Source organism: Phodopus roborovskii, unplaced genomic scaffold, assembly GCF_943737965.1.
Source record: "Phodopus roborovskii unplaced genomic scaffold, PHOROB, whole genome shotgun sequence".
Lineage (NCBI taxonomy): Eukaryota > Metazoa > Chordata > Mammalia > Rodentia > Cricetidae > Phodopus > Phodopus roborovskii.
In genome coordinates, this window is record NW_026126418.1 from 19,937,276 (window position 1) to 19,960,370 (window position 23,095).

Below are 23,095 nucleotides of genomic sequence, written 5' to 3' on the forward strand. Positions count from 1 at the left end.
CAGGATATGAGATGTGCTCCTCTACCAAATTTGCATAATTACCTGGAGATAAGGTCTCTTGATTACCTCGAAGCTTAACATTTGAGTAAAGCTGACTATGCAGTGAGCTGTTGGGAATCACCTGTCTCTTGTTTTATGTATATAGAGAATGTGCCCTTAACCACATAGCAATCTTCTTCAATTGCACAAAATCTTTATTCTTGAAGTCTAAGTTCATTTTCTAGTTTAATTAACATATAATAATTGTACAAAGCAGTTTATTCATGAGAGGACCATAGTTATCTAAACGTAACTTGATGAATCACATATCTTTTACTATTTCTCTATCTGCTTTCTCTGTCTCCTAATGGTCCCACTTTAGCCTCCATACTCTTTATTTATTTCCCAGCTTCCAATAATATGAGATATAAGTGTTTTTGTTCTGGTGGGACTAGTTTATTCCTCTTAATGATTATCACTAGTTCCACTATTTTTCTTAAAAAAAAAAATGTTAATTCCATTTCTTCTTATAACTGAGCAAAAAACTACCTTGAACACCCTACAAATTTTTTTCTGATACACGTCTGGATAGATACCTGGAATAATTCCATAACACAGCTATTGTTAATATTGCTATGAATAGCATGAGTGCACAGGTATCTTTATAGTAATCTGGTTTGGAATGTTTGTATTTACACCCAGAAGTCCTATGGCTGAACTACATGGATCTTTATATTACTTTATAGCATTGTGATTAGCATCTTTCCTAGAACATTAGTAAACTGATTAAATATTTTCTGTGCCTCTTACAGGGAAATGCTCTTGAGAAGTTTATTCAGAGCCGCTTTCACATCCTTATTCCTCAGGCTGTAGATCAAGGGATTCAACATGGGAAATACCACTGTGTAAAAGGTTGAAACAATTTTGTCCCTACCCAAAGAGTAGCTGGACCTGGGACGAGCATAAATGTAGAGAATGGAGCCATAGTACAAAGTCACAGAAATGAGGTGGGAGGAGCAGGTGGAGAAGGCCTTGAGGCGGCCCTGAGTGGAGCGAATCCTCAAGATCGTGGCAATGATGAAAAGATAAGAGGCCAGGATAAACACAATGGGAATGATGACATTGGAAGCCAAGAGGAAGAACAACACAGACTGGAAGCTGCCCTTCTTGCCACAGGCCAGCTTCACCAGGGGTGGGATATCACAGAAAAAGTCATCTATTACATTGTCACTGCAGAAAGTCAAGGAAAAAGTGTCTTTGGTGATAATGACAGAGTTAATGAAACCACCCAGATATGAGGCTGCTACTAAAAACACACATAGCTTTAAGGACATGGCTTGTGAATAAAACAGAGGCTTTGAGATGGCCACATAACGATCATAAGCCATGGTAGCCAAAAGGTAACACTCGGTGTAGTCCAGTGCAGCAGAGAAGAAGAACTGAGCCACACAGCCAGCAAAGGAGATGCTCTTGTCTTCAGAGATGCAGGTTGCTAGGATCTTTGGTGTGTAGACAGAAGACAACCCAAGATCTAGGAATGATAAGTTTCCAATGAAGAAATACATAGGTGTGTGGAGCCGGGAGTCATTGCAGATCAACACAATGAGGCAGCTGTTTCCCAGTAAAGTCAATGTGTACACAACAAGAAACACTACGAACAAGAACTTCTGCAGCACAGGGTCTGTTGTGAATCCCAACATGATGAACTCACTGATTGTATTATTATCCTGCTCCATGGCTGCAAGGAGTGTAACTTAAGGGAGAGAAAATAAAGTTTTAGATTAAATTGTTGTTCTAAATAAATGAAAAAAAGTTGAATAAATATCATAAAAATGTATTTAATGAAACTTGTAGTGAATTTATAAGCATGTAGCTTAAATCAAAAGAGAAAAATAAAAAAAGATATTTACATGAGTAAATTATTCTGGATTATCATATATTACACATTACTTCAGAATATAAAGAACTCATCATTTGCAGAATAATATTCATTTGAATATCTAACAGCTATAAAGTAGGTGATGCATTGTCTTTATCAAGTAGATCCCCAGTTCTTACTCATTATGACTACATAACCTTGTAATTTCAAATAGCTAGGAGATTATCCCAAAGCATTCTGATTATATAATATTTAAATTTGCCATACACCAAGTGAATTCAGACAAGAATCTTCTTTGACTATTGTTTCAGTCACTAATACATCACTTTAAATATAGATGTTACTTGTAACTTTGGTTTGTAAATTTGATATCAAGAATATGTACTCTCAGAGTGGTTGCTCACTCAGTAAAATGTCATGCAAGAATGAGAACTCATGTTCTTAGCTTTTATATAAAATTCTGTGTAGAGTCACATAGCTATAATACCAGTGATAGGTAAAGATAAGAGGATCCGTTTTGTTTACTCAGTAGTTACTCTTGTTAAGTTAGTGAGTTCCTGTATTAGTGAAAAATCCTGTTTAAAAAAAATACACCTGGTGTTCACACTTCATTGCACATGCATGCATGAACACAGGGTAGCATGCCCCTCCCACACACACCATCCATTTTTTTTATTTTCTTAACCCATTACTTACTTTTAAAGCCACATCAATGGAATCAAATTTAATAATGTCAAAATCTTGTTCAATAGAATATTTAGCAGAGCACATTTATTAAACATTGAATATATGACAGACACTCTATTCTAAATAGTGCTCCACCAAACCATCAAAATAATCTTATGAAGTAAATGTGTTTATTTCAATATTCCAAAGTGATTATTTCTGAATACCTGGTTCAAGGTCCTAGTATTCAAAGCAGAAAGAGAGCCACGAGGCAAACTAGTTCTCCAAGAACATATTATCTCTGTCCAAAACTACCCATCTAAGAAAATTGCTAGATTCCAAATGTTCTAGACACCAAGGAGAAGATAAAAGAAAGAAAGGAAGGAAGGAAGAAAAGGAAAATGAAGAAGAAACCAGGCATGGGCTTCTACATATAATGTTACTGAGATAAACAAAACCTTTATAATGAAGTGCTATAGAATGGCTTAGAATCACTACCATTTTTGACTGTGGAATGTCAAATTAGAACATACTCAGATCCACAACACAAGTATGCACACACACATGCACAAGCAAAACCCATGCAAGTGTTTACAGAGTTTGTCATTCAATAACAGACCAGTGAGGCTAGGCAATAATTTCATGCTAATCGATAAAGTTTCCCTTCATGAAGATGTTCCTCTAGACAATCTCAGCATCGCAACTTCACAGCTATGGCAAGCCGCTGTCTGATGTTCTTTTCAAAAGCACCTTATCTTCTGACATTAGGGAAAATATAAACTGAAATAATTGAGATTTTTTTTATTGTTTTAGCAGGAGCATAGAAATATCCCAATCTTTCATACACCAAGGATTGAAAGGTGTACAATGCAGGGGACATCCTGGGGAAGTCCTCAGAGGACATTACTTTAGTGGGGAATGAATTTTATACCTCCGGTTCTCTTCCTTCCCATAACATACAAAGTAGCCTTTCTCATCACAACAGAAAATAAGTTAAACCTTTTATATTGCTTGCAGAAGTTTCATAAATTGCTATGTGTAATGAATGAAGAGGAAAAATAAGGTTTTGTAGATCCCTGGCTATAACAGAATGTAAATACCTAGAAGTATTATTAGAATAAAACAAAACCTATTTACAACTGATATCTGTAGAATACAACTTACCAAATTTTCAGTATACACCTCATTCCAGCATTCAGATCAGCTACTTCTAGATCTTTATAAGAGCCTTTGATCCCAGAGGTTTTATATTCATGGAATTCCTCATGGTTTTGCAGCTTGGGGAAATGAGAGGTAAGACAATTAAGCAAGAGTCCATTGATGATGTTGGTTTAATTTTATTTAATAAGATAAAGATATAGTTTAGGGGGTATTGTCCTCAGTAATGGATATATTTAATTTTAATCTCTACACATTCTGTATTGCTATAGTGAATTCAAATAAGTGCATATAATTATTTGCATATTTAAGCATTCATTTGTGTATATATCTATACTTATACATGTAGGTATATGAATATTTATCAATCTATGTGCTTAGGAATATATACAGTGTGGTATAGATATGCAAATTTCTCTGAATCAATGGCCATCTTGTTCTATGTTCTGAGAGATTTACCCTTTAGAGTGCTAACTGACAGGTGTTGTCTCATTCTGTCTTCTCACCACTCCTTCCTCTTCATTCTTACCCTCAGCATATCTCCAGAAACAGAATTTGTCATTTGATCAGAAGAGCTGAAGGTCCACAATACTTAAGTGTCTTGCTGGATACTTCACAATTTGGAAAATCTCTCTAGTTATTTTTTTTTCCATTGCAAAACCATCCACCCATCCACTTTAATATTTCTGGAAACATAAATCATTAATCATAATTTTTGCATAAACCCCATTTACTAAAAACAATTTTCATCCATATGACATTTTTGCTTATATTTTTAATGCCATGGAGATATAATTGTATTTAAAAAATGGATTTACTATCTATTGTGACACTTTTTTTCCCCAGGGAGAGAGGGCTAAGGAATGTCAGCTTCCTCTTCACATGATCAAAATGACAAACGAAAGTTCAGTCAAAGTTCACCCTAGAGAACAAATGAGTCTGGTGGGATTACTTAGAGAAATTGGTACAGAGTGACTAATGGGAGTATAGGTAACACAGAAGCAGTCACACTGAAAAGTCTTTATTCAGTATACATGAGGACACTTTGTAGTCATGTAGATAGATCTCTTTTTATCATAGGCTTGACTAAAAGCCCATTTGCTCTATTTGTGTGCTCCTTCCTGGGGCATACATCATCTGCCATTCACAGATTTCTTCAGTTGCCTACAGTTCTTTGTGTACGGTTGAGGCCCCATGAGCTTCTCCTAGTCCATTTTAGTGTGTCTATTGTTATAGTCCTTGTTCAGCTCATGTTTTGGCAGTCATGCTGGTGAGGCTTTACTGTGAAGCTTCTGATATTTCTAAGAGATACAATCTCACTGCAAACTACCTGATAGATCTCTGACTCTTAGAATTTTTCAAGCTACTCTTTTATAATGTTCACTGAGCATTAGGTGCAGAAGTGTTTTGGAGATACAACAAAAGAGACTAGACTCCATAAATCTGTATTTTAATTAGCATGGCATAATAACACTAACAATAGAGTAGCTTCCTAACTTGGCAGTAACCAACAGCTCTCTAACTGGTCATAAGATCTGCTCAACAAGTACAAAACATGTCTTGTCCTGTAAACATAGCTAACTTATAAACACAAGTGAAATCAAGGGTACAATCTACATCTATTACTTTACTAAATCAGCATAATACCTAACAATAATCTTATCATTTTCCATTACACCCACAGATAAGTCTTCACATCTCATCAAGAAGAATTTCTTGACAACTACTGAAGAACTTTAAGAACATTAAGGACAATACAACTGAGGTCCTAGGCAGGAACTGTTTTTTATTTTTATTTTTGAGAATTTTATAAATGTATACATTTCCACCCATCTTTCTCTTCTCCCACCAATTCATCCTGCATTACTCCACACCTTCTCAAATGTACAACTTTTATATATATGAGTCCATTTACGTGTGTGTGTGTGTGTGTGTGTGTGTGTGTGTGTGTGTGAGAGAGAGAGAGAGAGAGAGAGAGAGAGAGAGAGAGAGAGAGAGAGAGTATGTGTGTTGACAGTCAGGTTGGCTAACCTGTAATCTATCAGTAAATGTCAGAATGGTAACTTTTACCTTATGGTACCATATCAGCATTCAACATGTTTAAAACTTTGGATCACATGGATATTAGCTTTCCATATTTGCACTATTCATAGTACACTTATAAAGGTTCTGTAATTATTTTAGTTATAACTTTGAAATTCAAAAGCATTGCTTTTGATTTTTTCAAGGATCTTGAGGGATTGTAAGTGCTTTGGATGCCTGTTTGTTCTTTATAGTTGGATAGTTTTAGCTTTCCAGTACAGAGAAATCTCTGCATAAGATTTCTAATTAAATTAAACCATACTCTTTACAAATGACGCCCACGTGGCTAAAAAAAAAAAAAAAAAAAAAAAAAAAAAAAAAAATTCCACTTAAAATTTAACAAAAGCTTAAATAAGGGTTTTAAAAACAGAAAAACAAAGACAAACAAGGTTTCTTGGTAATAATATTTTCTGGGTTGCACTCTGTTTTGTGTGAGACAAACAAAAATTTCTGTGGCTCCTTTAAGGGAAGATTCCTGACTCAGCATAAGAGACAAAAAATGCACGGCTTTAAAAAAAAAAAACTGCTAACAATTTATTGATGTGTATCAGAGCTGGCAATGGCAATGACCATATCTCCAAGCCGACAGCATGCAGACCAAGGCAGTGAGCACAGCTTTCAGTGCTGGCGGTAAAATAGCTGCCGCCATCTTTAATAACCGTGACAAAAACAACAAAAACTTTCATTTTAACAATGTTATTGTTTACCTGATAAAAGACTCATGGCTATAAAAAAATTTACAGTAAAGACAGATTCACATTAAAAAAAAAGCGCTAAAAGTTTACAATGTGTTTTAAAAAATACATAGGCTTGGGGAAAAACATGGTTTTAAAAAGACAAAAAGGAGCTGGGTGTGGTGGCACATGCCTTTAATCCCAGCACTCAAGAAACAGAGAGAGGCAAGCAGATCTCTGTGATTTGCAAAGTAAACCTGGTATGCAGAGTAAATTCCAGGACAGATAAGAATTGCACAGTGAAACCCTGTGTCAAAAAATAAAAAAATAAAAGTAAAATAAACAGAGTAATAATAAAGCCATGTAAAGATAAAAAGCTCAGAGAGAATCTGGTTACTGTATGCTATTGTGTTGTCTCTGCATTGTTTAACTACTGAGAAAATAACAACAACTGATAAAGAAAATGCTGCTTCATTAATTCAATTTATATATTTTAAAAATGCTTTGACTCAAAAATTTAAGTCTAAGGCCAAGTTACTGGGAAAAAGGATTTCTATTTTTGTTTCCACAAAAAAATAAAAATCTGTGGAGTCCTTCCAGACTAACGTGGTTTGATCAAGCCAGACCCCCTGAAACAGAGTTCCTGGTGATCCACATTCAAAACAGCTTGAACAAGGCAGCCTTGCAGACTACAGCCAGGATTTCTGCATGTTCTTAGGATCCCCATGACAGCGCCCCCATCAACAGGAAGTAGTTTGAAAAGAACGACGCTCAAATTCCCAAATATTGTTTATAAATGTTTGTTTTCATTTTTGGTTATAAATGGTTAATGACCATAACCAAGCTCCTTTTAAAGGTAAAAAGGGGATTATGGTATAGATATGAATGCTTTGTTTTGGAATGGATTTTCATTTATTGATTACTTTGTTTTGGAATGGATTTTCATTTATTGACACAATTTAAGGTCAACTTTGTGATTAAGTATATTTCTCCTCTTGTTTAGATGTTGTGTTTATATATTTCAGAAATGTAATGTATAATTTAGTATAGATTTTAGATAGCTACCCATAATAGTCAAAGCTTAGAGTTAAGCTAGTTAAGTTTTCAAGATACACAGAGATGTATTTGAGATAGATAGGAATTCTTCAAACCTTTCAAAGACCTACAGAATATGGTATTTAAAATGGTTTAGGGTTTTTCTTGACAGTGAGACATAAATGCTCCTGACAACACCACCTGTGTCAAAAAGGAAGATGGACATTTAAAAAAACGCGTTATAAAGTTTGCTCCCAATATGGCAAGACTAGCCATTTGGACAAGATACTGCTCATGTCTGGACTGTTTGACTTTATGCTGTATAAACTGGACATGCAAGACCCACAGAAAAGTGACTGCTGATTCAAGATGAACATTGCTACAGAGTTCCTGCTTCATGGAAAAATCTGCCAGACAGTCTGCAGGACACAGAGAAAAGTGATTGACAAACTGCCAATACAGGCGGACAGTTTAAATTTCTTGCTTTCTGAAGAGTCTGCCAGACACACTATGGCCTATGAGCTAAAGATGGAAGATTATAAAAGAACCAGATAACTGACAAGGCGAGATGTCTCTGTCATTTCTAGAGTTTATATATTGTCCTTCTGTGTTCTTTGAAGGAATTAAAGACAGATAGTTATGGTTATAGTTTTCCTTAGTTAGGCTTAAAGATAAGATACATATAGGACTTTAGACTCACAAATATAGGATAGATGATAAAATAGTTTATTTTAATCTTGCTAAATGTTAATAGACTAAATATTGATTCTTACTTGATAACTGTTGTGTTATATATTTTGCTATGCTAAGGTTAAAAAGCTTCCTTTTGTTTTTGTTTTTTTTTTTATTTTATTTAATTTTATATAACAGTCCAAAAATTAAATGAAAACAAACATTTATACACAATATTTGAGAATTTGGGCGTCGTTCTTTCCAAACTACTTCCTGCTGGTAAGGGGCGCTCTCTTGAATCTTCTTCGAATCTTCCTTTTGTTTTAAACAGAAAAGAGGACATGATGGGAGATGTCATTATGTATATATGTTTCTCATACTGGTTAATGAATAAATACTGTTGGCCAATAGGAAAGCAAGAGAGGAGGGACTAGGAGACAAGGGGGAAAGAGGAAGTAGTAAGGAGGAACCAAGATGGAAAGTCTGGAGAGAGCAGTAAGCGGCAGCCGGCTCTGGGTAAGAAGACAACATGGAAATACATAGATTAACACAAATGGGTTAATACTTAAGACAGAGCTAGCTGATAAAAAAGTAGTAACTGGCCAACAATATAATATCAAATACAGAGTCTCTGTACATTATTTGGGGCAGGTGCGGTGGCGGGACAAGACCAGCGGCTGCAGGCGGAAAAACCTTACACCTTACAGAGAGAGGAAGATACCATAATAGGAGCCATTATAGGTTTGAAGAGAAAACTGACACTAGAGAAATGTCCAGAGACCTACAAGGATGACTCCAATTAACAATCTGAGCAATATCGGAGAGGTGACCTTAAATACCCTTCCCTGATAATGAGAATCATAACTACCTTATATGCCATCCTAGAGAGTTCATCTAGTAGCTCATGGAAACAGAAGTAGACACCCACAGCAAAACACTGAGACAAACTCCTGGAATCCAGTTACAGAAAAGGAGTGATGAGCAACGGTGTCAAGACCAAGCTACAGAAACCTATAGAGACAGCTGACCTGAACAAGGAGAAGCTCTTGGACCCTAGATGAATAGCAATAAAACCAGCATTGAACCAACCCATACACTCTGAAAATGGATTTCAGTTAAAAGGACTGGGGAGTCTATGGGACCTCTGACAGTGGAACCAGGATGTATCCCTGGTGCACAAAAGGACTTCGGGAGCACATTCCCCGTGGAGGGATACTCTTAATCTAGAGGCAGACTGGAGGGCCTAGGCCCTACCCCAAATGAATTGACAGATTTTGATGATCCCTATTGGAAGGCCTCACCCTCCCAGTGGAGTAGGTACGGAATGGAATGAGAGGGGGGCTCAAGAGGGAGGACATGGGATGATTGGAGGGAGAGAGAACTGGTATCAATATGTAAACTAAGAAAACAATAATAAAAAAGGAATACAAATCATTTTACAAAAACTTTCACAGAGACATTGAATCTGTCTAAGTTCTATGAAGAAGAGATAACTGCTCAGCTGGAAATCATTTTCATAACCACCACTACCACCCTCACAAGTCTCAGGGACTGTCACAGAATAGGAGGTAGAAAGAATGCAAGAGCCGTAGGATAAAGATGGTGTGGCAAATGGTTGGCTCTATATGTGACTGAGATATCACACCTGTGAACTCTTAGATTCAAGATTAAAACAAACAAACAAACAAAAAAAAAAACCTTTAAGTTTAGATAGAGTAGAGGCTCTTCAGTTCCTGGTTCTTAATGAGAAGCTATTAGCAGCAGACATCTGTTGGAAGAGAAAATTACATTCTTTATGAGGGTGTTTCCTCAATAAATTTCTTGTGTCCCAGATCATGACAACCTCCTGACAGACTTGCATACACACCTATTTGACTTACTGAGTTATAAAAAACAAAAAGTTAATACATGCATATGTTAAGAAGCATGTTGGGGAAGGTATAGGATGGAAATTGGAAGATAGATATGGTCATTTGTCATAATGAAATTTTCAAAAATAAATTATAATAAAAACCCTTAAGCAAACAAAAAAAGACTCAAAAGTCCTACAAAGGAATATCTATATTGTGTGTTATGGAACTTATCCACTGAGAGTTCATGTGACATACATCTTTAAAGGTACAAGGAAAAATATTGGGAAACTGTAGAATGTACTGGGAAAGAAAACAAAACAGAAATATTACCAAGAAGGAAAATGCATAATTTGATAACTAACAGGAATAACTAAAGTATGAATATATGTATTTGTATTAGATTATCTATACAAATTAAGAAAGAATGAGAGAGAATTTATAATTGATTCACTTTTTTTTTCACCAGAACAACATAGTCACCAAAAACTTTTCTCCATCATATTTAAGAATGCTCAATTTATCAACATACAGTTTTAATTGTCCTGAGTTCCTTCCCTGCAGGCTGTGAAATCCTGAGGGTTTTCAGCAATCTACAACTCTGGGAATCCAGTGCTGGCATAAAAGCTTTTTGGGTAAAAGATATGCTGATTTAAAATCAGATAAGATGTTGTTGGTGAAACTAGGTAAGCTTTGTAAATTAGTACTGCTTTTATCTGTATTTGTTCCTAAAATCAACACAATTGCTTTTTGATAAAAATATGTGTTAAGTACTAGAGAAAGAGTTATCTTTATCAACTTTCTATTTCTATTTTGGAAACTGCTGATAGTTTATTAGAGAAGTAGAATTTTGCATCATAAGAGACAAAAAGAAAAATCAACTCACAATATGAAAATTTTTCAGGAAAACACTAATTGTACAAAGAAGAAATATAGGAGACACAGAATATCTCAAAGGCTAAGGAGATGGGAGATATAGTAGCAGAAATTAGTACACTGTGACAAAGTGAACCTAGAGAAATTTAAAGTAGCTATTCTTTATGGAAGCCTCAATCGTACACTTAGAATCCTGACAACACAAACAATCTTTAAAAGCAAAAGGCTGTATTTTAGTCATTTTAAATGAAAAAAAATTTCACTTTTAAATAATAACACAAATACATGACTTGTTGCTAGGAAAGCTGTCACATGGACTGACTATCGTGTGCTGTCAATTATCATGGTTTTCTTGTTCCTACTGATACAAGCCCCAGGTACAAAGCCTGTCTTTTTCTTGTGAACCAATTGTCAGATGAAACCTCAACCTCAAGGAAATACATGCTCTATTTTTCAACTTGTAACCCAGGTTAACTTGTACACATTTCATTCCAAATGATAAGAATTATGTTTTGAATCTCAAAGATAGCTCTGTGCAGTTCAATTACATATTCTACAATAATAATCCCATGATGATGTGGAGACATGTCAGAATCAATAGGAAAGGGCATGGCTCAAGTTAAGTCACTGTGAAGAGGACAATGTATGTATAAGAAGTAGTGACAGAAAGGAAAAGAAATGCTGATGAATAAGTAGAAGAAAGAAGATAGCAAATGAAAATCAGACTATGCAATATTTTAAATAAAAAGGCAATGTCACCATATTCTAACTATGTAGCATCATATTACAGGCATTTTCAATGATGATATTCTAAGGACTTTATCTGTAATGTTTCATTTAAACATTCCTGTAGCCACAGGGAAAAATGTTTTCATCTGTATTATACAGGAAAATCAGATTTAGGGATATATAAATAAACCATCTGGGATAACTAGGAATTTTTAGTATCACATTAAAGCAAAGCACTGATCATAGCTCATGTTTTTGAATGATATAATACTATGAAGCAGTTTTACACATTCATTTTTTGACTATAATATTGTAAAGTATTAAAATTCATAGCCGTTTTTCTTATTGTTTTTACATGCACATATATATATATATATGCATATATATTCATAAATATAGACTGCTATGTCTGTATAATGTTATTGTATGCATGTTTTCAGGGCTGAGCATTTGGACAGATAACTGGTGTTTTCTTCTCTGGGCATGACTGTTTCTTCCACTCTCAGCATTCCCTAATTGCCTGTAATACTTTTTGTAAGGATGCGGTCTCAAATTGGCATGTCTGTTGTTCCTGTCCATCTCATGTTAGCCAGTCATGCAAGTGAGACTTTATGGAAGTATCTTCTGATACTACTGGGAAACACAATCTCACAGCAAGCTCCCTGGTCCTCTGGCTCTTATAATTTTTCTTCCCTTCCTCAATAATACTCCTGGAACCTTAGGTGTGGAAATGTTTTTAGAAGTAGACGTTGGGACTTTCCCCCACAAATTTGCAGTTTGTTTGGTGTAGTTTTCTGCAGTAGTCTTCTATTTTGAAGATATGTTTCCTTGATGAGGAATGAGGACTACCCTTATCTTGAGGTATAAGGATAAATGTTGAGATTATTAGCTAATTTTCAGGTTTAGTAAAATAATAGATGTAGACCTTCAGTATCACTTAGTGAAAGTTTTCAGTTTCAGACATGGTTTCTTTCTTGTTGAACAGTTCAGTTAGAGAGCTATTGGTTAGTAACCCTTAGGTTATTGTGTAATGTTGGTTGTTATTGTTATTTAATGTATATCAGTGTTGTGCCTCCGTGTATATTCATAACCACACACCATCAGAGGCCAGAAGAGTGTCTTGGGTGCCCAGGAACTGGAGTGACAGAAGATTGCCAGCCACCATGAGGGTGGCTGAGAATCTAACCTGTGTCATCTAGAAGATAACTGGTATTTTTAACTGCTAATGAATCTCTCCAACTCCTAATTTTTAAATTTTTTTAAATGTGAATTCCTTTTTATGTGTGTATGTTGATAATGTGTGGGTACACTCACTACTGGATTGTCTTTAGAGGTCAGAAGACAACCTTATGGCATTCTTTATCTCCTTTTACCTTTACATGTGTTTTGGAATGGAACTCAGGTCACCATGCTTGCTGAGCCTTCGCATCTCCTCTGAAAATGGGTTTCATGCATTTCCTATATGCCTATTTCAGCAGAAATTTGAAGAAATATTTTTTCACTTGGAAGATTGACAAATATCTTTAACCTTGTCAGTGAAATCTTGTAACTAGTATCATTGCTGTTGTCTTATCTTCTTCCTCTTCTTTTTCTTCTACCTGATACTCCTTATTCTCCTCATCATCTTCTATATCAATATTAACATTACTTTTGAGTTTTCCAATCTAATTCTCACACTTTGAATCTGCTATACTTGAACTTACTAGGTTGCCTAGGCAAAATTCAAATATTTTCTAATCATTCTGCTTCTATTTTTCTACTATTGGGATTACAGAAGTGGTTACTACATGTAGATGCATCCTTATAATTAAATTCATTGAAATCATCATATTTAAACTTGGAGATTCCTATCACCTGCAAAAATAAATGTAAGTTTTTACACTGGTGCTGATTATGTTACAGGAGCTTATCAAAAGCAATATCCATATTTCATACTCATAAAGATACCTAAACTCTTCTGTACTCCCAGGCACATACTCTCTGAGGCATGGAGAGGGGAAATCACACAGTGACTGAGTTCATCTTGCTGGGATTCTCAACAGACCCTGTGATGCAAATGATCCTCTTTGTCCTGTTCCTCGGAGTATATTCTCTGACATTGCTAGGAAACACTACACTTATCATACTGATCTGCAATGACTCCAGGCTCCACACACCCATGTATTTCTTCATTGGAAATCTGTCTTTTCTGGATCTCTGGTATTCCTCTGTCTACACTCCAAAGATCCTAGTGACTTGCATCTCTGAAGACAAGAGCATCTCCTTTGCAGGGTGTTTGTTTCAGTTCTTCTTCTCTGCTGGATTGGCCTACAGTGAATGTTACCTGCTGGCAGCCATGGCTTATGATCGCTATGCAGCCATCTCTAACCCCCTGCTTTATGCTCAAGCCATGTCAAGGAACTTGTGCCTATCTTTGGTTATGTTTTCCTATACAGGAGGGTTTGTCAATGCAATTATATTAACCAGCAACACATTCACATTGGATTTTTGTGGTGACAATATCATTGATGACTTTTTCTGTGATGTACCACCACTCATAAAGCTGGCATGTGATGTCAGGGAGAGTTACCAGTCTGTGCTGTACTTCCTCCTAGCATCAAATGTCATTACTCCCACCCTGCTCATCTTGGCCTCTTATCTTTTCATCATTGCTGCCATCCTAAGGATCCGCTCTACCCAGGGCCGCCTCAAGGCCTTCTCCACCTGCTCCTCCCACCTTATCTCTGTGACCTTGTACTATGGCTCCATTCTCTACATCTACTCTCGCCCAAGTTCCAGTTACTCCCTAGAGAGGGACAAAATGGTGTCTACCTTTTATACTGTGTTATTCCCCATGTTGAACCCCATGATCTACAGTCTGAGGAATAAAGATGTGAAGGAAGCTCTGAGAAAGCTCTTCAAGTTAACACCTTCTAGCATCTAACTTTATGAATACTTAGCAGGCAAGGACTAAATGATAACAAACTACTTGGGGGCAAGGCTGGGAGACTGAGTATAAAAGTTTCCCATTATTTGAAATTCTACCAAGAATTTTTCAGGTTACTTTCTTTAAAAATGTAAAGCCAAAATGTTTTTGGCTTTAGTGTAATATAATGAGTTATATTGTAATGTATTTATGTATATATATACATATATGCGTATATATATACGTATATATGTATATACATATATACGTATATATACATATTTATATAATGAACTTTGCTCATAATTTGCTTCATATTTACTTTTATCTAACGATGGAACTAGGTTTATGTTAATATTAGCACAGCTTTTAAAGTGTAGAGCTTGAATTGAGTGTGAGATAAGCATGTAATACTTTCTCAGATGACTCAAGTTCATTTTATTCTTCTTCCTAATAACTACTCAATTATTGTCCTTGAATAATGGCTATCATGGAGATGTGAAGAAAATATCCTATGGAATGATGACAGATAGGGAATGCACCTTAATTTCTTCTCTCCATATACTAACAAAGACTCTTCAATAACAATGAGTATGGGATATCAAAATTAATTTTAAAGAAAGAGAGGGGAAACATATTTGTAAGAGAAAATAAATGTCATTAGGAAAAGGAAAGGATGAGAAACTTGAATCAAATATTCCTAGTACCTGTAGCTATTTGTTATAGTTTTGAATTTTAATGGTCTCAAAATGTTCTCATTTTACCAATTATAGCACTATACCTGCACAAAATCAAGCCAACCAAACCTGTAGCCTGGACAAAGGAGGAGAATCATGAAGTCTTACCACTAGTTGAGAGTTTGATGACAATTGACAGCTTCTGGAGTAAAAAGAATATGGTGTCTTCTGGGACACAACAACTGAACAACTACTATGCCTCAGTAGAAAGTCCTATGCTCAAGCATATACAAACAACACTAAATGGATTCAGTAACTTTAAAACAAAAATAAAGAAGACATGAACAGGGGAAGAAAAAGTAGTAGGTGGGTGGTATGTACGGAAGGAATTATTGATGAGAAAGTAGGGATAGATTTGATAATGCATTAAGTACATGTATAAAATTTTTGAATCATTAAAATTTAATTTCTGAGCAAGAAACCTCTGATTGTAAATATTCACTTCCACTTATGTATATGGTATTGAATTATGATTATATGTAAACCAGTCATGTACTAAATAGTGAGTTATTTCTTAATTTAAAATTTCCATTTAAAAGTTCTAGTTTTGAGTTTATAGTGTTTCATTGATCTGAACCTATATTTGAAATTTGCCTAAAGGTATGACAGAGAAGTTGCCCCAAGGGAGTATTTCACACAATCCTAAAACAACACCAACAAGGATTCCAAGAAGAAAAAAAACAATCCCTAAGTAACATGATGATCTTATCACTCCATTTATTAATGGAATTTGAATATAAAAGGGATTTCAGCAAGTATCTGAAAAAATACATAAGGGAGGAGATGTTCTGTCTGTTTTTGACCACTCAAATTGAAGTATTCAGTTGATGAGTTTTTGAGGAAGTTGGCATAGCCAGATAGTTTGTCAGGGTTTGATAATGTTAAAGACACTGGTTGTGTCAAAGATTACAGATTAAACGAGGTAGGATAGATACTTTGCCCTTTGTTGTGGGGCAGTCTCTTCTGAAACCAAAACTTTTCAACTAAGAGCAGAGCTCATTAAGACACTGAACAGTTACAGGAAGGAAAAAACAATAGGATTTCTAAAGTAAGGTAATATATTCCATCTAAAAAGAAGTTCTCCTTAAGTTCATAAAGTAAACAGCTCAAAATAGCTTCAATACATGTCTGAAACTGGTCAGAATCTCTAGGCTTCCCCTTCCCAAGCATGTACATGAGCAATAAGTTGTGATCAGAGACACTCTCAAAAAAGCATGGTGGGAGGAGTTGAGAACAAAGACCCACCCCTAGCTGAGGACTTAAAATCTGTTGGGAGAGACTTGGTTTTATTTAACGGTTTGACCTATGGTAGGATAACCCTGCTTCTGGAGATGGTCCCATACCCAAAAATATTTAGACAGTATAAACTGAACTAGATGGACCTTAGAAGCAAAGGATGGAAAATTGAGAGTGTATTAAGGAAGTAGAGTTATAATTGTAAAGAGTTGGGGCAGGGGATTTGAATATATTAAAAAACTACTTTGAATGAACTTGTCAATGAATTGATAAAAATATCATTGAAAGGAAATTAATTTCACATCAAAATAAGAAGCAGTCATGCTGCAACATCCACATGGATTTGGTCATTAGAATTTATCATCTCGGTAGCATTTCCATTCCGTGTTGCCTTCACTGGAGGAAGAAATCACTGCAGAAAGACTGTATCTATCTGGTCCCAAAGCTAAATTCCAGGAAATAAAAGTATCTCAGGAAATTAATCTGAACAGCACAGAGTAGCAGAAAAAAATTGAATCAAGAGCAACTCACTTATTCTGTCTGTGGTTTTACTGTAAAATTACATCACATGATGGCCCCAATGCAAACATCAGACTGTATTTTAATCTATTATCAGGACTAGATATATCATTGTCAGCTATCTGCATGTGTGTGTGTGTGTGTGTGTGTGTGTGTGTGTGTGTGTGTGTGTGTGTGTGTGTGTGTGTGCCTGTAAACATAGTTGGCATTGCAATGATCTTGGGAGTTGAGCCATATTCTATGCACCCAAGTTAATTAATTGTAGCAGGGAAAGCAGACTGATTAGCTATCTCTCTTCTCAAGTTCTTTACCAATGGAAATGACTAGAAACCAGTCACTAAATCCATTAAATCCTGGTAAAAATTCTACAACAATTTATAGAATTGTTATCTTCACTTTAAAATATTGAAGTAAGGGAAAGTTGCAAAATATCTTATGAGGCATTAAAGCTTCTCAGAATAAACATGTCCTTATATAATCCATTCCAACCTGGCAAGTATAACAGTTGTGTTCAGTGATTCAACTTCATTCAACCTAGTTGTTGATGAAAGAATAGTGTGTGTGTGTGTGTGTGTGTGTGTGTGTGTGTGTGTGTGTGTGTGTGAATAGAATCTGAAGAAAGTGTATGGATCTGGAAAGTATTATTTTTAAGTGAAGTGATCAAACCTCAGAAAAATAAATAATCACATTTTCCCATATGAATTCCAGCTTTTAATGCACTATGTGTAAAACTATACAAACACACTCTCACAGAGACACCACACATGCACGCATGAGTACAAGAATATCCTTTGAAATCAGAAGGGGAGAAGAATATGGTAGAGAAGTACTGAGGGACTGAGGGAGTAAAGAGAACACTGGGAATGAAAGCAAACAGGAGTCTTCAGGGAAGAACACAAGAGATGGCAGGAGGATAGGGAGAAAGAAGAGGAAAAATTAACAAAAACAAATTTTAATTGAAAACTCCTATGATGAAACCCAATACTTAGTGTGATGATTAAATAGTAAATATTGTGAGGAGAAATTTCAGTGAATAAATAAAGATGTGAATTTGAGTTCTCAAAAATTCACATAAACTGAAGCACATTTTGTATGTACTGGACTTCCTATAATGAGGTAGGAGGCCGAGACAGGAAATAGGAGAGTCCCTGTACACTTACATGGGACATACACCAGTACTGAAGAAAATACAGAGAAAGCCTATTTCAAAAAAAGAAAAGGTTGTTCACTCACCTCCATCTGTACATCATGGAATTTATGTGCTGCAGGCAATGACAAATACCAATACATGCACATATACATACATCAGTTGCATAGTTTAACAAATTAATAAACAGAATAAATGAGTAAATAAAAAGAAACTAATATATTTGTGCCATTTAAATGTTAAATATGACAATTCACTCTATACATTTGCGTAATTATGAAAATAAAAAATGAGAAAACAATGAGCTAATTGGTATTAAAAAGAATTTTTTTCATTTCACATATAAGTTAATAATGTCTCCTTGCTTCAAGAAATAAAACTTAACACACAGAAAACATATTAAGAGATTACTTTTATATGCCTAGTATATTTATTTCTGACAATACCAACTAAGAATGATTACATGAAGATAAACATTTTAAAATTGCTTAGACAGTTTTTTTCCTCATGAAAACTTGGCTGTATCTAACATTTTCTTAAATGCATTCTTGACATCTTTGTTTCTTAAACTGTAGATCAAGGGGTTCAGCATTGGAATCACTACTGTATAGAACACTGACACTACTTTGTCCCTTTCCAGGGCATAGCTCGTGCTTGGCCTGGAGTAAATAAAGAGAATTGAACCATAATACAAGGTTACAGCGGTCAGGTGAGAACCACATGTGGAGAAGGCCTTGAGACGGCCCTGGGTGGAGCGGATCTTCAAGATGGCTGCAATAATGAAGAGGTAGGAGGCCAAAATGAGCACAGTGGGAGTGATGACATTAGAGGCCAATATGAAATACAACACAGCCTGATAGCTCTCCTTCACATCACAAGCCAACTTCACAAGAGGGGGCAGATCACAGAAGAAGTCGTCAATGATATTGTCTCCACAGAAGTTCAGGGTAAATGTCTCACTAGTGATAATGGTGGAGTTTACAAAGCCACCAAGGTAGGAAGCTGCAACAAGGCTGACACATAACCTTAGAGACATAGCCTGAGAGTAAAGTAAGGGGTTGGAGATGGCCACATAGCGATCATAAGCCATGGCAGCTAGTAGATAGCACTCACTGTAGGCCAGGCCAGCAGAGAAGAAGAACTGAGCCAGGCATCCAGCAAAGGAGATGCTTTTGTCTTCAGAGATGCATGTTATCAGAATTTTGGGAGCATAGACAGAAGAATACCAGAGATCTAGAAATGACAAGTTTCCTATGAAGAAATACATGGGTGTGTGGAGATGAGAATCAGCACAGATGAGAGAAATCAGGGTGATATTCCCTAGGAGACTGATAACATAAATGATGAGGAAGATAAAGAAGAGTCCCCGCTGTAACAACATATTTCCTGTGAATCCTAAGAGGATGAATCCCTTCACTTCAGTAACATTTTTCTCATCCATGATTTTGGGTATTTATGATGCTTTCTGCAAAAAGATTTAGCACGGAGGGGGGGAAGAGTATGGAGGAAATCAGAGTGGGAAACAGCAGGCTGAGCCAAAGAAGGAAATGTCATAACCGTGCCTACTAACTCACAATTCAACTAAAAGCAAATAAGTGGAAAAAAATCAAACACATGTGAACTAGTGGCAAGACCAAGGGTTAAAGAATTAATCCTTGTAGGCCTCCTTTTTTTCTGAAGTCAAACAGTGAGGTAGTGGACCTAGGAGAGAAGGGAGGGGCAGAAGAGTTAGTAAGAGTGGAGGGAGGGGAACTTTGGTCAGTGTGTATTGCATGAAAGAGGAATCTATTTTTAATAATTTTTCTTCTTTTGAAAATATCTTATTTCTTAAGAAAAATATATTGTATTTTAACCATATTCACTCTTTCCTCCAGCTCCTCTCAGATCAACTCCCTATTCCATACCCACTCAACTTTGTGCCACATTTCTTTTAACTCATTTATTTTACTTAGTGTTACTTAGTACTGCCTTATGCTTTTGGGTGTGTGGCCATCCACTGGAGCATTTTAACATTTCAGAGGGCACACATTAAAGATAATTAACTCTCAAATTTCACAACAGCTACCAGTTGCCGATACTCATCAGTTAGTGAGGGAACTGAGTGACAACTTCTGTATTAATACTGGGATTTTTGTCTGGATTCACCTTATATAGACAGGTCTTATGCTTTCATGAAATTGTGTAAACAAATATTCAAAACTGGAATCTGCATTATGAAAAAGTATTTAATAATAGATTATTTTAGGAAAAGCAAAGACGGTGGTGACCACTGGCAACCACTGTGGAGTTCTGAGGAGTCTGAGAAACCCATGAAATGTTCCAAAGGGAAAGGGGGTGCAAAGCCCAGAATAGCTCCAAAACAGAAAAAAAAAATCTTTCCTTTTGGAAAGATCTTTGCTTATGGGAAGATGCTTCTGAACAATGGGATGGCTTGTGAAAGAACAGAGCCACTAACTAGAGGCAGAGATGCAGAGATTAACAATCTCTACCCTAAAGCTCCTGCAGAAATAGATCATTACTGGCCAATTCCAAGCATGGAGCCACCAAGGCTGTGACTCTTGATCCTTGCTCTGCTGGGAGATGGAAAGCTCAAAGTTATGCCCAGAGCCTACAAGCACAACAATTATGCCCAGGTCCAGCACCTAGAATAGGGTGGTGTATAGCAACCTGGAGATCCCTCAGAAAAGTCATTACTGAGGGTTGGTCCAGCATGGATCCATTGTGACTGCAGCCTGTGCTGCTTACCCTGTTGGGAGGCAAAGTATGCTGGGGAGCCTGCAAGCACAAAGATAAATCTAGGTAAGACTCAGGGTGGCAGAACTTGTTCAGAACCTGTCCCTGGGTTCACTGCCTAGCCCCACCTGTCCCTGGATTCACTGCCAATACCACCCTGACTCTAGGCAACAGCAGGGTATCTGAGAAGAGTCTCGGCAATGGCCCAGCATTCATGGTGCTTCAGAGACCTTGAATCAGACCAACAACTTGCTGCAATGAATATTTACAAGGAAAGCTGCTTGAACAAAAAATACAATATGTGACACACTGAAGTTCCCAGTGCTCCTACCACAAAGGAACTTTCGATAGACAGGTCAGAAGGATAGAAGAACAGAGTAGTGAAGTAGAGACATGATAGCAATGACAAGGGTGAGAGACAGCAACAATGGATGGAGGAACATGTCCTAAGTGTAGGCCTGACATCAGGATGTGCAGCAACCTGAAGCTTGAGCAGACTCAGCCCCTGAACATGCTGCCAAGCCTTGGCTCTGAGCAAAGTAGTTTAAAAAAAAAAGAATGAAGTGGTAGAAGAAAAGTTTAAGAAACAGGGAAGAAGGGGAGCTGTGAATGGTGAAATATAATGAAGGATGTATTAAAAAGACTTATAGAAACTCACTGGTTAGTAGTTTCTGTAAGTTACTAGTTAGAAATCTAATTTGAAAATACATCTTTATTTTAAAAAAACGTGTTTAAATTAAATTACCTCACATGGGTAGACAACATCACTCCCAGATACATGTGTTATTAAATGAAAATCACATTACAATATATGTAATATCTTCCTATACCTTCTGGTCAGGGAGTCCTTGAGAGGTCTCCAAAACATCACAGCCTATTGTAATTGCCCTTGATTGGCTATCATAACCATATAGTAAGATGATACTGCTGAAGACACCAAAAACGTTGACTGGAAAACAGAGAAAACTATCTCAAATTGACCCAGCAGTTTCCTTCTTTGTGAGTGGCTTTGTCAGTGCAAAAAGTATTAACCCATGCTGTTGAAAGAGAAAAGACATCAGTGGTTTTACCCAGAAATTGACCCTGAATTTCAAGATACCTACTGATACTATTAGAACACTGCTATTTAGGGAATAGCTAGCCATGCTCTGATTGTATTTGAGGCCTGCTTCACAGGCTAAGATTCCATATGTTGTTCTTTAGTTACAGTTATAAGAATAAAAGGTGGAGGGGGAGTGAGTGGTCCTGAGTCAGGGTCCCAAGTGAGTTGGGTCCCAAGGTAAGGGACCATGTGGGAGAGCATAGCAGGTTCCATAGCAGGTGACAGTGACCAGGGAGGTGAGGTGGAGGGTATAGCAAGCAAGGCAGATAGAGCTTAAATGAGGAGTGTATTAAGAAATGGAGTGAGAGATAAGGGAAGAGACATAGAGGCACCAGGAACAGAAAAGAAGAGGAGAGAGAGAGGGGATGGGAAGAAAGAAGAAGGGAGTAGCTGGTGTCCAACCAAAAGCAAGAGAGAGAGAGCAAAAGAGTAAAAGAGAAAGCAAAATAGAGCATAAGTGGGCAGGGGTCTGACTTTTAAAGGGGTCCTTTACACCTACCTACAAAATACTACTCATGGAACTCTGGGCTGACCAGAGTACTGCCTGAGTGCATTCTACCAGGTGACAAGGGCAGGACAGCGCAATGCCTGAATCTTTACACTATGTCTTGTATTGCAATCCTGACCAGAAGCTCATTGCTAGATGTAATAAGTCCTAGGGTAGAACTAGTTAGTGTTATCTTGCTAACCACACATTCTTTTGGTTATTATCTAAATATTTATGCTTATAGTCATAGACATGCTGTGCTATCAATCTTAGTCAGAGAAGCTTCATTTTGCCATAGACACCAGACAATGGAGAGATGTATAGAACATTGCTGAGGAGTGTAAATGATATATGGGTAAGGAATAACATGAAATTTCATTTGCTGGATATGGCATAACTATTGCACTATTATTGCATAAATAAGACCTATACAAAATCATAGTGTAGATGGGGTAAAAAGTCCCCAGTCCATATTCTTATATTCTTCACTGAGAAGCTATAGCCAATGGCTAATTCTGGGAGGATAAAGAGAACCTCTCTATCTATCTATCTCTATCTCTCAGATGAGGGCACAAAGGGTTCCCATGTTTCAGTGCATGGACCCAACCTGTACATATACAAGAACCAGT

At 36.5% G+C, this 23,095-nt stretch overlaps 3 protein-coding genes across 3 annotated transcripts; 1 reads left to right on the forward strand and 2 right to left on the reverse strand.

Moving 5' to 3' along the window:
- Positions 1–785: 785 nt before the first annotated feature.
- On the reverse strand, positions 786–1,727 carry LOC127222317 (olfactory receptor 1013). The gene has a single exon (XM_051184327.1). It carries the CDS (start codon positions 1,713–1,715, stop codon positions 786–788), a length of 930 nt encoding a protein of 309 aa, XP_051040284.1. The 5' UTR covers positions 1,716–1,727.
- Positions 1,728–13,587: 11,860 nt separating this feature from the next.
- LOC127222311 (olfactory receptor 1013) lies at positions 13,588–14,523 on the forward strand. Its single transcript, XM_051184320.1, has one exon. It carries the CDS (start codon positions 13,588–13,590, stop codon positions 14,521–14,523), a length of 936 nt encoding a protein of 311 aa, XP_051040277.1.
- Positions 14,524–18,649: 4,126 nt separating this feature from the next.
- LOC127222310 (olfactory receptor 1013) lies at positions 18,650–19,585 on the reverse strand. Its single transcript, XM_051184319.1, has one exon. It carries the CDS (start codon positions 19,583–19,585, stop codon positions 18,650–18,652), a length of 936 nt encoding a protein of 311 aa, XP_051040276.1.
- Between the last annotated feature and the right edge of the window lie 3,510 nt (positions 19,586–23,095).